Below are 18,471 nucleotides of genomic sequence, written 5' to 3'. Positions count from 1 at the left end.
AACTCCCCAGGACAGCGGCTCTGTTCCACAAAGACTGCAACTTTGCAACAAAGAAGCAATTTTGAAACAACACACGTTTTCCGCCGGAAGCGTGAGACTTTGCACTCTGCACCCGACACCCCCGGCTCGACTTGTGGAGAAAAAACACCACAGGGAGGACTCCCCGGCGACTACGAGACCGTGAGTAGCCAGAGTTGACCCCCCCGTGAGCCCCCACAGCGATGCCTGCAGAGGGAATCCCGAGGCTCCCCCTGACCGTGACTACCTGCTTCAAAGACCCGACATCTGGTAAAGACACTGCACCCGCAGCCCTCAGGACCTGAAGGATCCGACCTCCAGTGCAGGAGAGACCCCCAGGTGGCCCTCTCCCTTGCCCAGGTGGTGACTACCCCGAGGAGCCCCCCCTCGCCTGCCTGCATCGCTGAAGAGACCCCTTGGTCTCCCATTGAAACCTATTGCGAACACAAAGCTTCTTTACACACTGCACCCGGCCGCCCCTGTGATGCTGAGGGTGTACTTTTTGTGCTGACTGGTGTCCCCACCGGTGCCCTACAAAACCCCCCTGGTCTGCCCTCCGAAGACGTGGGTACTTACCTGCTGGCAGACTGGAACCGGGGCACCCCCTTCTCCATTGAAGCCTATGCATTTTGGGCACCACTTCGACCTCTGCACCTGACCGGCCCTGAGCTGCTGGTGTGGTAACTTTGGGGTTGCCCTGACCCCCCAACGGTGGGCTACTTTGGACCCAACTTTGAAGCCCAACGGTGGTTTACTTACCTGCAAAAACACTTTTACCTCTCCCAGGAACTGTTGAAAATTGCACTGTCTAGTTTTAAAATAGCTATATGTCATTTGTGTGAAAACTGTATATGCTATTTTGCTAATTCAAAGTTCCTAAGTGAAGTACCTTTCTTTTAAAGTATTGTTAGTAAATCTTGAACCTGTGGTTCTTAAAATAAACTAAGAAAATATATTTTTCTATACAAAAACCTATTGGCCTGGAATTGTCTGAGTGTGTGTTCCTCATTTATTGCCTGTGTGTGTACAACAAATGCTTAACACTACCCACTGATAAGCCTACTGCTCGACCCCACTACCACAAAATAGAGCATTAGAATTATCTCTTTTTGCCACTATCTTACCTCTAAGGGGAACCCTTGGACTCTGTGCATGCTATTTCTTACTTTGAAATAGTACATACAGAGCCAACTTCCTACAAGGGGTGACTTATCTATGCCATAGGCAGTGTGAGGTTGGCATGGCACCCTGAGGGGAGTGCCATGTCGACTTAGTCATTTTCTCCCTACCAGCACACAAGCTGGCAAGCAGTGTGATTGTGCTGAGTGAGGGGTCCCCAGGGTGGCATAAGACATGCTGCAGCCCTTAGAGACCTTCCCTGGCATCAGTGCCCTTGGAACCAGAGGTACCAGTTACAAGGGACTTACCTGGATGCCAGGGTGTGCCAATTGTGAAGGCAAAGGTACAGTTTAGGGAAAGAACACTGGTGCTGGGGCCTGGTTAGCAGGCCTCAGCACACTTTCAAATCATAACTTGGCATCAGCAAAGGCAAAAAGTCAGGGGGTAACCATGCCAAGGAGGCATTTCCTTACACCAGTGTCTTCTATAGATTACTACAAACCAGCTCCAGTGTGTACAGTAGCCTAAAGGGAAATGCAGGTTACGCTTTGCAGTTGCACAGTTCTGCTTAATGTTTGATTCAAGGCAAAATTGTACAAAAAAAGTGATGGATAGAGTCCTAGAATTGTCAGCCACTAGTAATTACTCGGACCACATTCCAGTCCATCGTTCTTTTACAGACCATGCCACCTCAGTTTGGATCCAGCCATATGCAAATCAGTCTTGATCCTGCTCCAACGGGAACAGTCCAACCCAAACTGCAAGGCCAGGTCCTCCTTGAACTGAAATGGAAGCAACCCAGGACCGGTTTCACCCAGTTAGAGCTCATCAGCCAGGTGTAGCTTGGTTCCAGTGACAGTGTGCAAGGGACCCATGTCTATACAATCAACAGAGTTGTCAAAGTGTTGGAACTTTGACCAGATGCTATCAACTCTGGATATTCTAATGCAACCACAGTGGGCCGTGCCCCTGACCTCTTGCACTGGAAAATCAGACACTAACAAATAAATAATATAAGAGGTATTCACAGTCTGTGAATGTTGAGCTACCTGAGGTTAGACACCTGGCCATAAGTTGTTCGCAGTAGGCATATTGAGACATGACCTGTGCTCCAGTCTTTCAGTTGTTTTGCTACATAAAAGAAGGCACTCTTTAACAATGAAATGCAATCTGCAACCAGTTTTTTCAGTGTTATCAGTCTGAGTAACTAAAGGTGTAATCTGAATTCCAGATGGCAAAATATATTATAATAGAAAGCCTTCTAAAAAAGTTCCACAAATGACTGAGAAAAAGGCAATGAGAAAAAATGATTGCAGGTTAAACTGGCAGGGCAAGTTAAAAATGTTTATTTCATTCATTTCCTAATATGTAACAAGCTCTCTCAAAGTGTTCGGCCGCACAGTGTGGCTATCATGAGTTGTGAGTTCAGGTTTCTGTTGTGGCAAAACTTCTTTAATTGTCTGATTATTTTTGTTTTGGAATAATCTAAAACGCATGGTTTAAACTATTATGTGTGAATTTGGTGCCCGCTCATTTAGCAACATTAGGATGATTGTTTAGCAACATTAGGATGAGTGTTTAGCAACATTAGGATGAGTGTTTAGCAACATTAGGATGAGTGTTTAGCAACATTAGGATGATTGTTTAGCAACATTAGAATTGTTTAGCAGCATTAAGATGATTGTTTTAACCCTCTTGCTCTATCTTCTTATTGATTCGTCCACAGATGTTCAGTGAATGCTACTCCACAACAGATGTCAAAAGCCTCCAAAGAAGTAGAAGTATTTCTTAAAGGAATACATAAAAATAAGAAGGGACTGAAGGTTGTGCGCCCCATTCTGATTGAGGTTTGGAGGAAGATTATTTTTTGTGTTTAAATATTTTCAAAATTGCTCTTGTTTGTTTGATGGATGTGTAATATGAGGTTGGCTGGTCCCAGAGCAGGAAACGTGCTTCAGAACTTCAAGTACTTGGATTGCAACTTGGTAATCTATACTAAGACATCTGTTTTTACACAGCAGGTTGTCAATTTGAAGGGTCGTCTGTCAGTGTGAAGTGTAATCATAATTTCTTGCTTTTCACCCACAGTCTATTCTAATGACCATGATTTAGCCCCATTGAGTGATGGCAAGTGAAAGAACTATAAACTCTTGACCTTGCCAGTCAAATATATGGGTTTTTCATATTGGCTAGTTGGGCCGCCAACAGAATCTTAGTGAGACAGAAATCCTACTGATATTCATAGAAGTTACATGAATGAAAGCTGATTTATGAAGTATAACTAATAAAACCGAAAGAGAACTTGTTCAGCATAAAGCAATTAAATATTGTGCCTTTCGTTACTACATGTAGGGTAAGAGGGTTCTAAAGATCATTATTTCTTATGCAGACTTGAGCATTTAGTTTGCTTCTCCCGTGACGTGTCTGATTAGAGAGAATTGCTAACCAGTGACTTTACTAATAATAGCGAGTCTAAACTAAGACTCTGTGTTCCTGGCCAACTGGACGGAGTCCTATAGAACGCATAATTTGATATACCCGTCCTCGAGTTCTGCAGATGGTATCTGTGGTTCAAGGTAGGTCAGGAGCATTCGCAGCTTTCAGTTTGCAGTCCTCCCCTTCAGCGTTCCCAGTGCTGTTTGGGTGTTCACAGAAGTGATGTTAGAAGTGAAGATACCATTCTTTCCTCACCTCGACAACTGGCTGTTGAAGGATCACCAGGGTCAGCTGTAGACAACTTCTAGGCAATGGTAAACCTCCTTACATCATTGAGAATCACTATCAATGAGCCAAAGTTGCACATGACTCCTTGTTTGAGGCTGCCATTCAGTTTAGCAGTCTTGGATAGAGTGCAGTTTTGGTCCTTTCTTTTGCTGCAGCGAGACCTGCACATTTGTGCTATAATACGGACATTTCAGCCAGGTCCTTTATCTGTATCCTCCCTGCCAGCTACACAAAGTGGCAAATGTAGGCTCTGCAATTTAATCTGAGGTTTCAGTGAGCCCAGCAACAAGTAAAGATGGTTCATGATCTGCAGTGGTGGCTGTTAGACCGAAGCCGATCCACCAGCAGTCCCCTCTCCCATCCACACCCAGAGTGGACAGTGGTGATGGATGTGTCCCTGCTGTGCTGTTGCTTGGTAGGTGATGATCATGGGAATCTGGTCTCCATTAAGAATTTCAGCTGGAATGGAACATGTGACCTCTGCCTTCCCACCCTGCATCTTATGCCTTGAAAAGGCTTAAGAACAACTGGGCCCAAGTTATTCTAATGCCTCGGTACTCGCTCGAACATGGCTCCAAGTGACGTCACCTGAGCAATAAAGCGTCCCCATCAGCATGCTGACATCCGTTTCTTTTTTCCATGCCTTTGACGCCCCAAACACTTGAGGCACCACTCCAGATGTCCTTCATTCTCTTCAGCTATTGCTATATCGAGTCCTCAAATATGTGATGTTTCCTCTGACTCCCTTTGTAGTTCCCCAGTGAGATTTACATCCTACTTCTCAACTTTTTGATGAGAACTCCGTTTGGGCCCCTTCAAAGTTGTACCCTACAAATGTTAACCCTCAAAACTGTTTCTGGTTGGTGTCATTTCTGCTAGAATTGTTAGTGAGCTGCAAGCCTTTAGTTGTTTTCCTCCATTCAGTTACATTTTTTGGATACTTTGGTGTTGCAAACCAGGGCAGCTTTCCTTTGTAGGGTGGTGCCCCCATTTATCATTTGACTAGCCTCCCAGCCTTCTCCCCCGCATCCTTCAAAAGAAGAGTGACGGTTGGCTCCTAGGTGGAGTGGTTAATTACTACCTGGATCACACCAAGGAATTCCATTTGGAGGACCAACTCTGTCTGGTACTTTAGTGCCAAAAATAGGTAAGGTGGTGCCAAAGAGGACTCTCTCACATTTAACCACCACTGCATCAAGATCTGCTTCACTTTTAGGCAAGAAAAAGCCTCCTGAAAGGATCAGCACCATTCCACCAGAGCTAAGTCGACCTCTTCTGCACTTACCAGAAGAGCTCCACTTGCAGAAATGTATAAGGCTTCCTTGCACACCATTACAAAGCAGTACTGCTAGGATTTGATGTGCACAGGGACATGCACTTTGCCAGGTCCGTTCTGCAAGATTTCCTTGCCTAACAATAGATCAGCCCTTCTTCTGGGCAGGGTATTGCTGTGAAATGTCTCCAGTTAAGAAATCTGCAGGTAGAAGTATCCATTCAAATAAAAGGTAACCAACCTGCAATCTTTCTGGTAGATGCGCTTTCTACCCGCAGATTCTTCACCCACCTGGCCACCTTCTCATTTGTTGGAAGAGTTATCTGGAAAGCTAATAAGATCCAAATTTACATGTACTGCAATCCTGCAACAATATCAGTTTACCCTCTCGTCTCAAAGGCTGGGGGAAAAAAACTGAGTGATACTTAAGTTGAGTGGGGGCGAGTGCTTTATGGCCTTGGTAAAACTGCCTTGTAGGAAGTTGGCTCTGTATGCACTATTTTAAAGTAAGGAATAGTATGCACAGAGTCCAAGGGTTCCCCTTAGAGGTAAGTTAGTGGCAAAAAGAGATAATTCTAATGCTCTATTTTGTGGTAGTGTGGTCGAGCAGTAGGCTTATCAAAGGAGTAGTGTTAAGCATTTGTTGTACATACACAAGCAATAAATGAGGAACACACACTCAAAGACAATTCCAGGCCAATAGGTTTTTGTATAGAAAAATATATTTTCTTAGTTTATTTTAAGAACCACAGGTTCAAATCTTACATGTAATACTTCAAATGAAAGGTATTGCAGGTAAGTACTTTAGGAACTTTGAATTAGCAAAATAGCATGTACAGTTGTCACATAAATCACATATAGCTGTTTTAAAACTAGACAGTGCAATTTTCAACAGTTCCTGGGGGGAGTAAGAGTTTGTTAGTTTTTGCAGGTAAGTAAACCACCTACGGGGTTCAAGTTTGGGTCCAAGGTAGCCCACAGTTGGGGGTTCGGAGCAACCCCAAAGTTACCACACCAGCAGCTCAGGGCCGGCCAGGTGCAGAGGTCAAAGTGGTGCCCAAAACGCATAGGCTTCAATGGAGAAGGGGGTGCCCCGGTTCCAGTTTGCCAGCAGGTAAGTACCCGCGTCTTCTGAGGGCAGACCAGGGGGGTTTTGTAGGGCACCGGGGGGGACACAAGTCCACACAGAAAGTACACCCTCAGCGGCACGGGGCGGCCGGGTGCAGTGTGCAAACAAGCGTCGGGTTTGTAATAGAAATCAATGGGAGACCAAGGGGTCTCTTCAGCGATGCGGGGGGGGGGGGCTCCTCGGGGTAGCCACCACCTGAGCAAGGGAGAGGGCCACCTGGGGGTCGCTCCTGCACTGGAGGAAGGATCCTTCAGGCCCTGGGGGCTGCGGGTGCAGAGTCTTTACCAGGCGTCGGATTTTAGAAGCAGGCGGTCAGGGGGAGCCTCTGGATTCCCTCTGCAGGCGTCGCTGTGGGTGCTCGGGGGGCAACTCTGGCTACTCACGGTCTCGCATTCGCTGGGGAGTCCTCCCTGAAGTGATTGTTCTCCACAAGTCGAGCCGGGTGCGTCGGGTGCAGAGTGTCAAGTCTCACGCTTCCGGTGGTGTAGTGCTTTTGCTTTTAGCTAGTTTTTAGCACTTACATAAAACACCAGAAATGCACTTCTGAGTTCAAAGAAGATTTTTATTGTTGTTAATTCTTCCCCAACCGCAATTTTTATGTTGACGAATTAGTAGCTTTCAAGCACACGTTAATGAAGACACAATATATCAGTTTGCAATATACACAGCAGGTTATATTTATAAGATATTGAATGCAAAGCAAAACAAATACTTCACCGTGTGGGAAACTATTTACAGCTTCATCTTTCTAGGGTCTGCAAGCTGATGACTCCCTGTCAGCTGCGAGAAAGATTTATCTACCCACACGGGATGCTGGCAACTGGCGCCTAGTTCCAGCACAAAGTCAGGCAGATCCGAATCTGAATCTCTGCAGCCTGTGACATTCGTTACAAAGGTGTGCCCCCTCCTCTCAGACTCTGGAAAACTGAGCAAGTCTTTGGAGACTGGCCAGGTCTCCGAGACTTCTCCTCTTCCCAGGCTCAAGCGGAGAAAAACAACCAGTGTACCCTCTCTTATCATGTCTAGTCTACTGTGAGAAAAACATCTTGGTTCATCTTGTGCAAAAACACAGCTTGGAAAAATACAGCTTGAATTCTCAACTGCAATGTCTAACTCCACGTTAAAGGCAATAGGCAGCTAACCTAAATATCAAATGCAATGTCTAGTGTCATGTCAAAGCCAATAGGCAGCTGAGCTGAATACAAAATGCAATGTATAATATCATGTCAAAGCCAATAGGCAGTTAAGCTGAATACAAAATGCAATGTATAATATCATGTCAAAGCCAATAGGCAGAATATCTAATAGCATGTCAAAGTCAATAGGCAGCTAAACTGAATACATCATGTCAAAGCCAATAGGAATGCAATGTCAAAGCCAATAGGCGGCTAGACTGGATACAGCATGTCAAAGCCAATAGGCAGAATACAGAATGTAATGGCTAATGCAATGTCAAAGCCAATAGGCGGCTAAACTGAATACAGAAAGTAATGGCTAATGCCATGTCAAAGCCAATAGGTGGCTAAACTGAACAAAACATACCATATGCTACTGGTGAACATTGAGCAACTAATATGCGTAGTGGTGAAAGGCAAAGTCATTGGTCAAACAAAATTTATCAAATGGCAGTACAGGCGGGAAACGCAAGTTGTTTCAAAGTTGCTTCTTTGTTTCAAAGTTGCTTCTTTAGTGAACAGGGCCGCTGTCCTCGGGAGTTCTTGGTCCTTCTAGATGCAGGGCAGTCCTCTGGGGATTCAGAGGTCGCTGGTCTCTGGGGAGAGCGTCGCTGGAGCAGTGTCTTTAGAAGGGGGGAGACAGGCTGGTAGAGCTGGGGCCAAAGCAGTTGGTGTCTCCATCTTCTCTGCAGGGTTTTTCAGCTTAGCAGTCCTCTTCTTCTTAGGTTGCAGGTATCTATCTTGCTGTTCTGCAAGATGGAGGATTTCTAAAAGTCAGAGTCACCTCAGCTCAGGACACCTTAGGGGCTGTCCTGACTGGCCAGTGACTCCTCTTTGTTTTTCTCATTATCTCTCCTGGACTTGCCGCCAAAAGTGGGGGCTGTGTCCAGGGGGCGGGCATCTCCACTAGCTGGAGTGCCCTGGGACATTGTAACACAAAGCCTGAGCCTTTGAGGCTCACTGCTAGGTGTTACAGTTCGTGCAGGGGGGAGGTGTGAAGCACCTCCACCCAGAGCAGGCTTTTGTTTCTGTCCTCAGAGAGCAGAAAGGCCCTTACCACATGGGGTCAGAAACTCGTCTCTCAGCAGCAGGATGGCACAGACCAGTCAGTCCTGCACTGAACAATTGGGTAAAATACAGAGATGCCCTCTGTGTGCATTTTTTTAATAAATCCAACACTGGCATCAGTGTGGGTTTATTATTCTCAGAAGTTTGATACCAAACTTCCCAGTATTCAGTGTAGCCATTATGGAGCTGTGGAGTTCGTTTTTGACAGACTCCCAGACCATATACTCTTATGGCTACCCTGCACTTACAATGTCTAAGGTTTTGCTTAGACACTGTAGGGGCACAGTGCTCATGCACTGGTGCCCTCACCTATGGTATAGTGCACCCTGCCTTAGGGCTGTAAGGACTGCTAGAGGGGTGACTTATCTATACTGCATAGGCAGTGTGAGGTTGGCATGGCACCCTGAGGGGAGTGCCATGTCGACTTACTCGTTTTGTCCTCACCAGCACACACAAGCTGGCAAGCAGTGTGTCTGGGCTGAGTGAGGGGTCCCCAGGGTGGCAAAAGACATGCTGCAGCCCTTAGAGACCTTCCCTGGCATCAGGGGTACCAGTTACAAGGGACTTACCTGGATGCCAGTGTGTGCCAATTGTGGAAACAAAGGTACAGGTTAGGGAAAGAACACTGGTGCTGGGGCCTGGTTAGCAGGCCTCAGCACACTTTCAAATCAAAACATAGCATCAGCAAAGGCAAAAAGTCAGGGGGTAACCATGCCAAGGAGGCATTTCCTTACAGTGCACCACTGCCAGAGAGCCATGGTTCCACCCAAAAGAAAATCATCGGCGACCCACCTTCGGGTTCGCACCGAAAAAGGCCACACCTGTTTCGATGCCGGAGTCGAGCAAATCTTTTAAAAGCTCCACATCTGAGCCGAGCCAACGCCCACACTCTTCGGAGTCCAAAATTCGACATCCAGCTTCGGAACCGAAACCACAGGCTGTATCTTCAGGACCGAAAAGTTATCCACTTCGGAGCCCAAAAAACTTTTGATACAGAAGAACAAGGACTTTCAAGCCGAATAAAGCACAGCTCAAAGATAATTGATGATCAGTCCTCTACACTACCTACATCATCATCATTTCTGAAGACTCCTATTCAGCCTATCCTTGAAATCATGGACACCAAACAAAGAAGGATACATAACCAAAAGGAGACTGGGAACACCATTGCTTCACCTCCTTCACAAACCAATAGAAAGTTGGTGTTTCAAGAGACTCTTGACACTGCTCCACCACCAGCAAAGATTTTTAAAAGAAAGGAAAAACCATTACCTCTACAAACTTCTCCACCACATTCGCCACAACTTTTTGTCACTGCCACATGCTACCCCACCACCATTGCCTTCACCTACACATTCCCATACATACAGTATTCGCATGGAGATACAGTTGACCCCTAGGACTTGTATGATCCTGATCCCATACCACCGAATGACCCAGACCTCTATCCTTCCAAACCTTCGCCACCAGAGGATAGCACAGCATATACATGGGTCATTTCATGAGCAGCTGCGTACCATGGGGTACAAACGCATGCTGAGCCTTTGGAGGAGGATTTTCTTTTCAACACATTATCCTCTGCCCACTCACAATACCAGTGCTTGCCAATGTTGCCTGGTATGCTTAGACATGCAGACGACATACTTAAAGAACCTGTTAGGATTTTAACACCACGAATAGACAAAAAATACAAGCCAGCACCAACAGACCCGGTTTATATTAAACAACTGGTACCACCAGACTCTGTTGTAATCAGCGCTGCTAGAAAAAGGGCTAATAGCAATCTTCAGGGGATACCCCTCCCCCTGACAAAGAAAGCAGAAAGTTTGATGCTGCTGGTAAGACTGTAGCTACACAAGCAGCTAACCAATGGCGCATTGGCAATTCACAATCCCTATTAGTAAGATATGACAGGGCATACTGGGAGGGACGAAATACAGGAATTTTTACAATACTTGCCTAAACAACCTCAAAAAGGAGCTCGACAAATTGTTGAAGAAGGTCAGGCAATTAGCAATAACCAAATAAGATCTGCTCTTGATACAGCCGACACAGCAGCTAGAACCATAAACACTAGCGTAACCATCTGTAGGCATGCATGGTTAAGATCTTCTGGGTTCAAACCAGAGATCCATCAGGCAGTGCTCAATATGCCCTTTGATAAAAAACATCTATTTGGACCTGAGGTTGACACAACTATTGAGAAGCTCAGGAAGGACACTGACACTGCAAAAGCTGTGGGAGCTCTATACACTACACCTTATAGAGGTTCCTTTCGTAAACAACAGTTTTGAGGTTTTAAGCCACAGTTTACAGAGGCTTCCACCTCGCAAGCTAAACAAGGTCAACAGCAATATCAGAGGAACATTTAGAGGCTCTTAGAGGTCAACACTTCAGAGGCAGATTTCAAGTCTCAAAGAGTGTCACCACTCCCTCAAAACAGTGACTTGCTCAGTATACCACAAGCCCACACAACTCCTCTGGGGGCAGACTGCAGCAATTCCACTCCCAATGGCAAAATATCACCACAGACCAGTGGGTACTTTCAATTATCTGCAATGGTTACTGCCTAGAAATCATTTCCACTCCTCCAAACATTCTGCCTCGCTATCACAGGCAGTCCCCAGAACACACCGTTCTATTACAACAAGAGGTTCAATTGCTATTACTAAAAGAAGCAATAGAATTGGTTGCCAAATTTCAACAGGGTGCAGGAGTATATTCACTATATTTCCTCATACCCAAAAAAGATGGCGCTCTCAGGCCACTAAATCTATATATCCGGTCAGAAAATTTTCACATAGTAACTCTGCAGGACGTCATTCCACTACTGCAAAGACTGTCACGATTCACCCTGGGCTTACCTTCTGTATCGGAGAGGGATGGTGTGCGGGCCCGGTTCCTGCAAGTCCTTTTCTGACCGAGGTAGGGGCGACCCCTTCCGGTAGCCACGGTGCTGTTGACAAAGTTCTTCCCTGGTGTGTTCTCATGCACCTAAGAGCTCAGCTGTATCAACTTTCATCTCCTCTGGTGTAGGTTCCACCCAGGAGGCAGATTCCGCTCCCTGAGGAGTGGGTTCCCCCCCTGAAGCCTGGACACAGGGTAGTTCTTAACCTGCCTGCCTTTCTTTTTGGAAGTCTCCTGGGCTATTTGTGCACGCTCCAGGGCTCCTTGCTCTCCCTGTTTCTTGGCCTGTACTCTTGGTAGTGCAAATATATGCCAAGGGATGCCCAGCATTGCTGCATGGGCTCCCAACTCCACTTCAGCCCAGACTGAAGTCTCCAAATCATTGCCCAGTAAACACTCTACAGGCAGGTCAGAGGCTACTACTACATTACTTAGGCCAGTAACCCCCCCCCCGCTTGCTAAGGTCAACAACAACCATGGTGTGGCTCTGGGTTTTGTTGTCAGCATCAGTAACTGGGTAAGTGTGACCGTAGCCCTCAGCCTCAACACCATTGATAAGAGGGTGCTGCCTGTACTTACCCATATTAAGGGCACAAGCAGCTAGGGTGGCCAGGTCAACACCACCCTCGGAGACCAACACTGCCCCAGTAGACTTCCTCATAACCCAGAGCCCACTGCAGTTCCCAACTTCACCCAGCTACACCCTTGGACTGACTACTACTACCTGTGCTATTGCTAGGGGGCAAAGGTGATAGTAGTTTAGTAGTTGTAGCAGGCTTGGTGTTCTTTATAGGACAGACATTGTCACCTGCCCTATGGCCTTTTTGTCTACAGATTTAGCACCAAGGTTTCTTGTAGGAGGAAGAGGATTTAGACCCAGCCCCAGAAGAGTTCTGTGGGCAGGATGAAGACCCTTTCTCATCTTTGGATTTGTTCCTACCTTCGTCCTGATTCATGAAAGAATCCTCCTTCTTCTGGTCACCCCCAGTGTGAGCTTTTCTGCTGACTCTGTTGCAAGCCCATTTGTCTGCCATCTTAGCCAATTCTTGGGGAGCAGTCAGATCTAAGTCCACCAGATGCAGATGCAGTTTGTCAGATATTCAATTGTTAAGATTGTTCTCTGGCAGGAGAAGATTGTACAAGCCCTGATAGTCATACACTTTACTGCCATGTAATCAGCCTTCCAAGGCCTTGACGGAGCTGTCCACAAAATCTACCCAATACTGGGAGGACTCCTTCCTGGTTTCTCTGAGTTTTATCCTGTATTCCTCTGTGTTCAACCCAAACTTTTCACTTAGAACATCCTTAAGTGCCTGATAGTTGTCTGGATCTTCCTCCCTGACAGTGAGGGGTTTGTCCCTCCCCTTGTCAGTAAAGGAAAGCCACAAGATGGCTACCCACTGTCTTTGAGGGGTCTTCTGTACTCTACAGGCCCTCTCCAAGGCAATGATTCTGCTGTGGATAGCATCCCTGGCCTTTTAAGGTGGGACAATTTTGATGAGATTACTAGAGTCCTCCCTGACCCTGGTTTCCCTAAAGCTGTTTCTGCCACCATGTGGTATCAACCCCAAATTATGTATTTCCCTCTCCACTGCCATGGCCTCCCTGTCTAGGGCTAACTGCTGCTGCTGCAGCCTCATTCTGGCTTCTTCAGTTTGCTTAATTCCCTATCAAGGGACTCCCCCCTTCCTCTGAGCTTGAGTGGTTAATCACATCAGATACTGCATAGGTGTGGACAGATGAGGATTCTACCCCTTCTCCCAGAGACCCTTTACACCAACCCCCTGGGAGTAAAAGTGGACCTACTAGTGTGCATTCCCCTTCTCATTGCCATGAGTGCTCCCTGCAGGGTTGGGTGTTCCCCAGATTCTTCTTGACCCTCTCCATTGAGATCTAGGTCTATACTATGTAAAATTGGAGGGGCGGTCTCTATCACCTACTCTTCTTGACCTGCTGAGTTCTGGCTATCAGCCTGGAGGAGCAGTCCCATGAGTAGAGATTTGTTGGGACGTCTCCCTGTCTTCAGCTTCCTAGAACCACACATCTCCTTCAATTCCTGAAATGTCCAGCCCTTATACTGTAATTCTGAGGTCTGAGTTGTGTCTCCTGCTTTAGACACGTTACCTAGAGTAGTGTGGGTGCACCTACCTACTCTTAAGGTGTTAGACATCCTAAACGTTTAGAGAAGGGGCTATGCTAGACCCCGCCCCCCCCCCTCCAACTTACCTAAACTAGAAGTCTACTAAATACTTAGTACCAACTGTTGTGTGTCCTAGAGACTAGTAGTGACCTTCCCTGTGAAAAGGCACTGGTGACAAATTGGTAAAGCAGTTGTAAGTGTCTTATCCCACTGCTGCAGCACCAATGTAGGAGGTTGACCTGGTGTGTGGTGGACATCTATGGTGTTAGCACCTTATACCAGGTCCAGGCAACCTTTATTAGTAAGTGTTACAGTGTCTTGGATTCCAGGGCTCTAGTGGTAGCTTTGGTGAGCAGCTAAGACTTATCTAGGAGTGTGAAGCACTTGCAGTATCACAGTAGTCACACAATAACTTATCACACAGTGTTGCCAAAATAAAGGTACTTTATTATAGTAACAGTGCACTAGATTACTATAGGCAATCCCCCCTTTCTGGAGGTAAGTACACACAAAATATACACTGGTAAGTACTAGGAACTGACCCTTTCTCAGGAGGGTCTGCTTCTCTTAACATGGTTAGAACAGCAGGGCATATCTGTTAAACATCTGGCAAGCTCTCTTTTCACCAGAGTAGACAAACTCAGCCTAAGATGCCTAGCGATCATGAATGGCATCTCCATTCGGAGGTGGTGCAAGATCTCTTTCAGCAGTGAGGAGAGCCTTGGTTGGATCTCTTCGCCTCCGCTGAGAATGCGCAGTCAGCAATTTTGCGAGCTGGAGTTTCCAAGGCAGCTCTCACTTGGAGATGCATTTCCACTTGAGTGTATCTCAGACCTTGTGTACGGCTTTACGCTCATACCACTTCTGCTCAGAGTTCTCAAGAGGATCAGGAACGACTGGGCCTGGGTCATCCTTGTACCTCGAGACTGGACACAGAGTCTGGTATCCCGAGCTACTTAGCATGGCCATTGATCCACCAATCAGGCTGCCCCTTCGGGAGGATCTTCTGTTGCAGCAGCATGGGAGGTTTCTTCACTCAAACCAGTCCACTCTCCGCGTTCTTGCGTGCAGATTGAGCGGATGCAGTTGACCACTTTTGTCCTTTCTCCCAAAGTCTGTAACACCATCTTGGCAACCATGCGTCCCTCAACTAAGACAGTATACACAAGCTGTTGGCAAAAATGTGTGGCATGGTGTGTAGAAAAATCTGTTTAATTCCCCCCCACCCCCTTGCTACCCCTCTTTCTGATGTCTGTCTTTTCATTTGTTCCCTTGCCCAGCGGGGCTCTGCTTTGGGCACTCAAAAGAGCTATTTATAAGTCATTTCAGCCTTCTTGCGGTTGCCTGATGAACCTTCTTTGTTCAAGTCCTCTATTGTGCATAGGTTTTTCAAAAGTCTTACGCATATATTTCCTCCTCCATTCATTATGCAGCAGTGTGCCCTTAATTTGTTTCTAAAATTTTTTAGGTGTGCTCCTTTTGAGCCTTTCCACAATTATCCCCTCAGGCTTCTCACACTGAAAACAGCTTTTCTTGTGGCAATTACACCTCACTGCCGAGTGAGTGAGCTGCAGGCCTGGTCATCCAAGCTGCCTTACCTCTCTCCATATATCGTGATAATCTGGTGCCTTTCAAAAGGGCCTATTTCCTACCAAAGGTGATGACACATTTTCATGTAAGCCAGTCTACCACCCTTCCTACTTTTTATGCACCCCCACATCCTTCTAAGGAAGAGGAGAGGCTCACCATCTGGATCCAAAAAGGAAGTTGTCATTCTACTTTGACCGTACCTGTGAGTTCCGGGTGGATCCCCAATACTTTGTGGGATATGTGTGTGAAAGAAGGGTCTGCTTTGCAGAAGCGAACAGTCTCTTGTTGGGTCGTACTCTGCATCAAGATCTGCTACGCACTGTCCAAGAAGCAACCTCCTGAAGGTTTGCATGCTCATTCCACCAGAGCTAATGCTGCGATTACTGCGTTAGCATGTGGAGTTCTGGTCCTGGACATCTGCCAGGCAGCAATGTGGACATCATTGCACACGTTTACCAAACATTACTGTCAAGACTGTTATGTCCGTAGAGTTCGTTTTTTTTTATTTTTATTGTATTTAATTTTTGAATTATTATTATTATTATTATTATTTTTGTCCCTTCTGTCCTTTAGTACTTCCCTGTTTGAAATTGGCTCGCAAGGCCCACCTCCTGGGATGGTCTCGCTTTGGTATCTATTCAATGCTAAGGAATCTGCAGGTAGAAACCTCTATAGGTGCCTATTTAGGAACCTTGACTTCACTTCTGGTGTGGCAAACGCTGGATGCAGAGACAATCTACGCTACCTACCACAATGCAAGGGTACTGCTCACGAAAAATCTTCTAGCTCCAGTCTGACCCGTGGAGACAATTCAAAGGTAAGGAGTCTGCAGTTAGATATTGTCTCTACCAAAAAGGGTGTTATCAAAGGTAAGTACCTTGTCCTATAAGAAAGAACATACACTACCATTTCAAGAGGAACAAAGCCATAATGGAAACAAGCAGAAGAAAATGGAAACAACAGATTCTCCTTTCAACTGAAATTAAAATAAAAACAAACCTCGTGGGTGAGCACTTTAAATCTGTTTAGAGGTGTTCATCCATTTTTACCCTCCCGGCACGAGGCCTTTCGGCCCCTTCAATTTCCGTTGCCACAAATCAGGCTAACGTGTTGAGTTATGACTGCCATAAAATGTTGAATCGATAGCTGGATCTTGATTATCCTTAAACAATAATCCAACTCAGAGCCCTGCTTTTAGTATATGATCAGTGTTATATGCCAAAGCTTTGTCTTTGGCATTTATCATGAGAAATCTTTAAGGGATTTTGTTTTGATTCTCTGGGGTCAGTAATCCATTTAAAAGAGTGAGTTTAATTTTATGTAATGCTTTTGGTTACTATGTTTCTTTATTGTTACCTCTACTATGATGTGAAAACTTACAAACATACTTTTACCTTCCCTTTACCAGAAGAGCAGCACAGTGTATTGTACAATAGAATGTATATGTACATTGTCATTCCTGTCTGCCCATATGTGAACTTGGTTAGGGAATATGATGCTCTTAGATCCCATGTGTATGTTGATATATTTACCACTGCTTGGGAGTGCTCCTGAGGGAATTTGCAAGCCAGAGCTGCCTTTAACTAACCAAGCGTTGGTTAGCTTTTTAAGCATCCTCTTCTGGCACACTCCTAAACTATTTGAGAAAATGACCTTCAACCCATATTACCTATGAATCTGTGAATCTATGAAAGGACCAAGGACAAAGAAATGTAATTACATGTTAGAAGTGTTGCCTTATGGAAAACAAATCTTTTTTTTTTTAATTGATTGATAAAATTATTTTCTTGAAGCTGTTCCTTGTCCAGATCCTATAGAACAGTGATGCACCCACTTCTGGGCTCTAACAAATTATTTATGTATGTTATTTAACAGGAAGCAGACTTACTTTTTCATGTTGCTAAGCTTTGAGATAATTTGTGCTTACCTTCAAGCTATAATATTGTATTTATTATAATTCTAGAAGTCTTTAAATCTTCATGCGCTTGAAAGTGATCAAAGCCTTTCCCTAAAGGCAGCAAGGAAACTTATTTCTGTAAGTAATTACTTGTCGAAATGTGTGTGATTATATGCTTTTTGAAGAATTTCTACTCACGTAAGCTCCGTTGTATGTATTGCCATATAAGTGTGTGTGTGCCACCAAGGATTTATTAGAACTAAAAATAATTTGTTTTTACTTAAACTTGAAATTATTTTTTTCTGAATTTCTCATTACAATATCTTAATTTATGTATAAAAAAAAAAAAACTGGCATGCACATTTAAAGCCTATAAAGTCTACAAAGTTATAAAGTACCAAAAGTACAGACACAACGTAGAAGAGGAATAGTGTTAAAAAGCAAAATGTCCAGTCCCCGGTTGATTGACCCAAGGTGCATTTGCAATTGATAGTGTTAGGGTGTCCACCATTCATACATGCGCCACCCGAGCATTTTCTCTTACTACTCATTTTTTCAACATGTTTGTTATAGTATGCAGTGCAAGCAATCGTAATTATACAAGCACCTACTGCTGGTAGGTTTTAGATGTAGACTGTAGTCAACGGCTTAATGCCTGTTGATTTGTCATCTAGCAGCAATTGTTTTTTATTAAATAAATAGATGTTCGATGGCATCTGTCGCTGTAGATACGCATGTTCTGCAATAGCTCGCCATCTGGTGTTGGGCCGGAGTGTTACAAGTTGTTTTTCTTCGAAGAAGTCTTTCGAGTCACGGGACCGAGTGACTCCTCCTTTTGTCTCCATTGCGCATGGGCGTCGACTCCATCCTCGATTGTTTTTTTTCCGCCATCGGGTTCGGACGTGTTCCTGTCGCTCCGAGTTTCGGAACAGAAAAAATAGTTAATTTCGGAAGATTTTCGTCGGTATTGTTGCGTTCGGGATCGGCATACTTACATTCAACACCGCATCGAAGATCGAAGAGCTCCGGTGCCCTTCGGGGTAATTTTTCGATCCTCCGTCGGGGCCTGGTCGGCCCGACCGCGTGCTGAAGAACGCCGATGGAACGGACCCCGTTCCGTTTCTGCCCCAAATGCCACAATAAATACCCCTACACAGACCAACACTTGGTCTGCAACCTGTGCCTGTCACCTGAGCACAGCGAAGACACCTGCGAGGCCTGTCGTGCGTTCCGGTCCCGAAAAACACTCCGAGACCGTCGAGCCAGAAGACTTCAAATGGCGTCCGCACCGACAGCCCGACGGGAGTTCGAGGAACAGGAAGAGGAAGGTACCTTCTCGATCCAAGACTCAGACTCCGAAGGATTCGACGATACACAAACCGTGAGTAAGACGTCGAAAACCACACAAAGAAACATTTACAAGGCCCAGGG

At 45.5% G+C, this 18,471-nt stretch overlaps 1 protein-coding gene across 4 annotated transcripts in view; it reads left to right on the top strand.

Annotated features, from left to right (window-relative positions):
• PITRM1 (pitrilysin metallopeptidase 1) overlaps positions 1 to 18,471 on the top strand; it is a 392,977-nt gene that overhangs the window by 207,459 nt on the left and 167,047 nt on the right. For 3 of the 4 annotated variants that reach the window (XM_069211204.1, XM_069211202.1, XM_069211206.1), the window contains 2 exons: positions 2,864 to 2,984; positions 17,107 to 17,178. In XM_069211204.1, coding sequence (XP_069067305.1) covers positions 2,864 to 2,984; positions 17,107 to 17,178 — 193 coding nt within the window. The remainder of the gene's footprint in view (positions 1 to 2,863; positions 2,985 to 17,106; positions 17,179 to 18,471) is intronic. The other variant, XM_069211205.1, reaches the window with a different exon arrangement.

This window comes from Pleurodeles waltl, chromosome 10 (genome assembly GCF_031143425.1).
Source record: "Pleurodeles waltl isolate 20211129_DDA chromosome 10, aPleWal1.hap1.20221129, whole genome shotgun sequence".
Lineage (NCBI taxonomy): Eukaryota > Metazoa > Chordata > Amphibia > Caudata > Salamandridae > Pleurodeles > Pleurodeles waltl.
The sequence above is the reverse complement of the archived record's forward strand: the minus strand, read 5'-3'. Positions and strand labels throughout refer to the sequence as shown.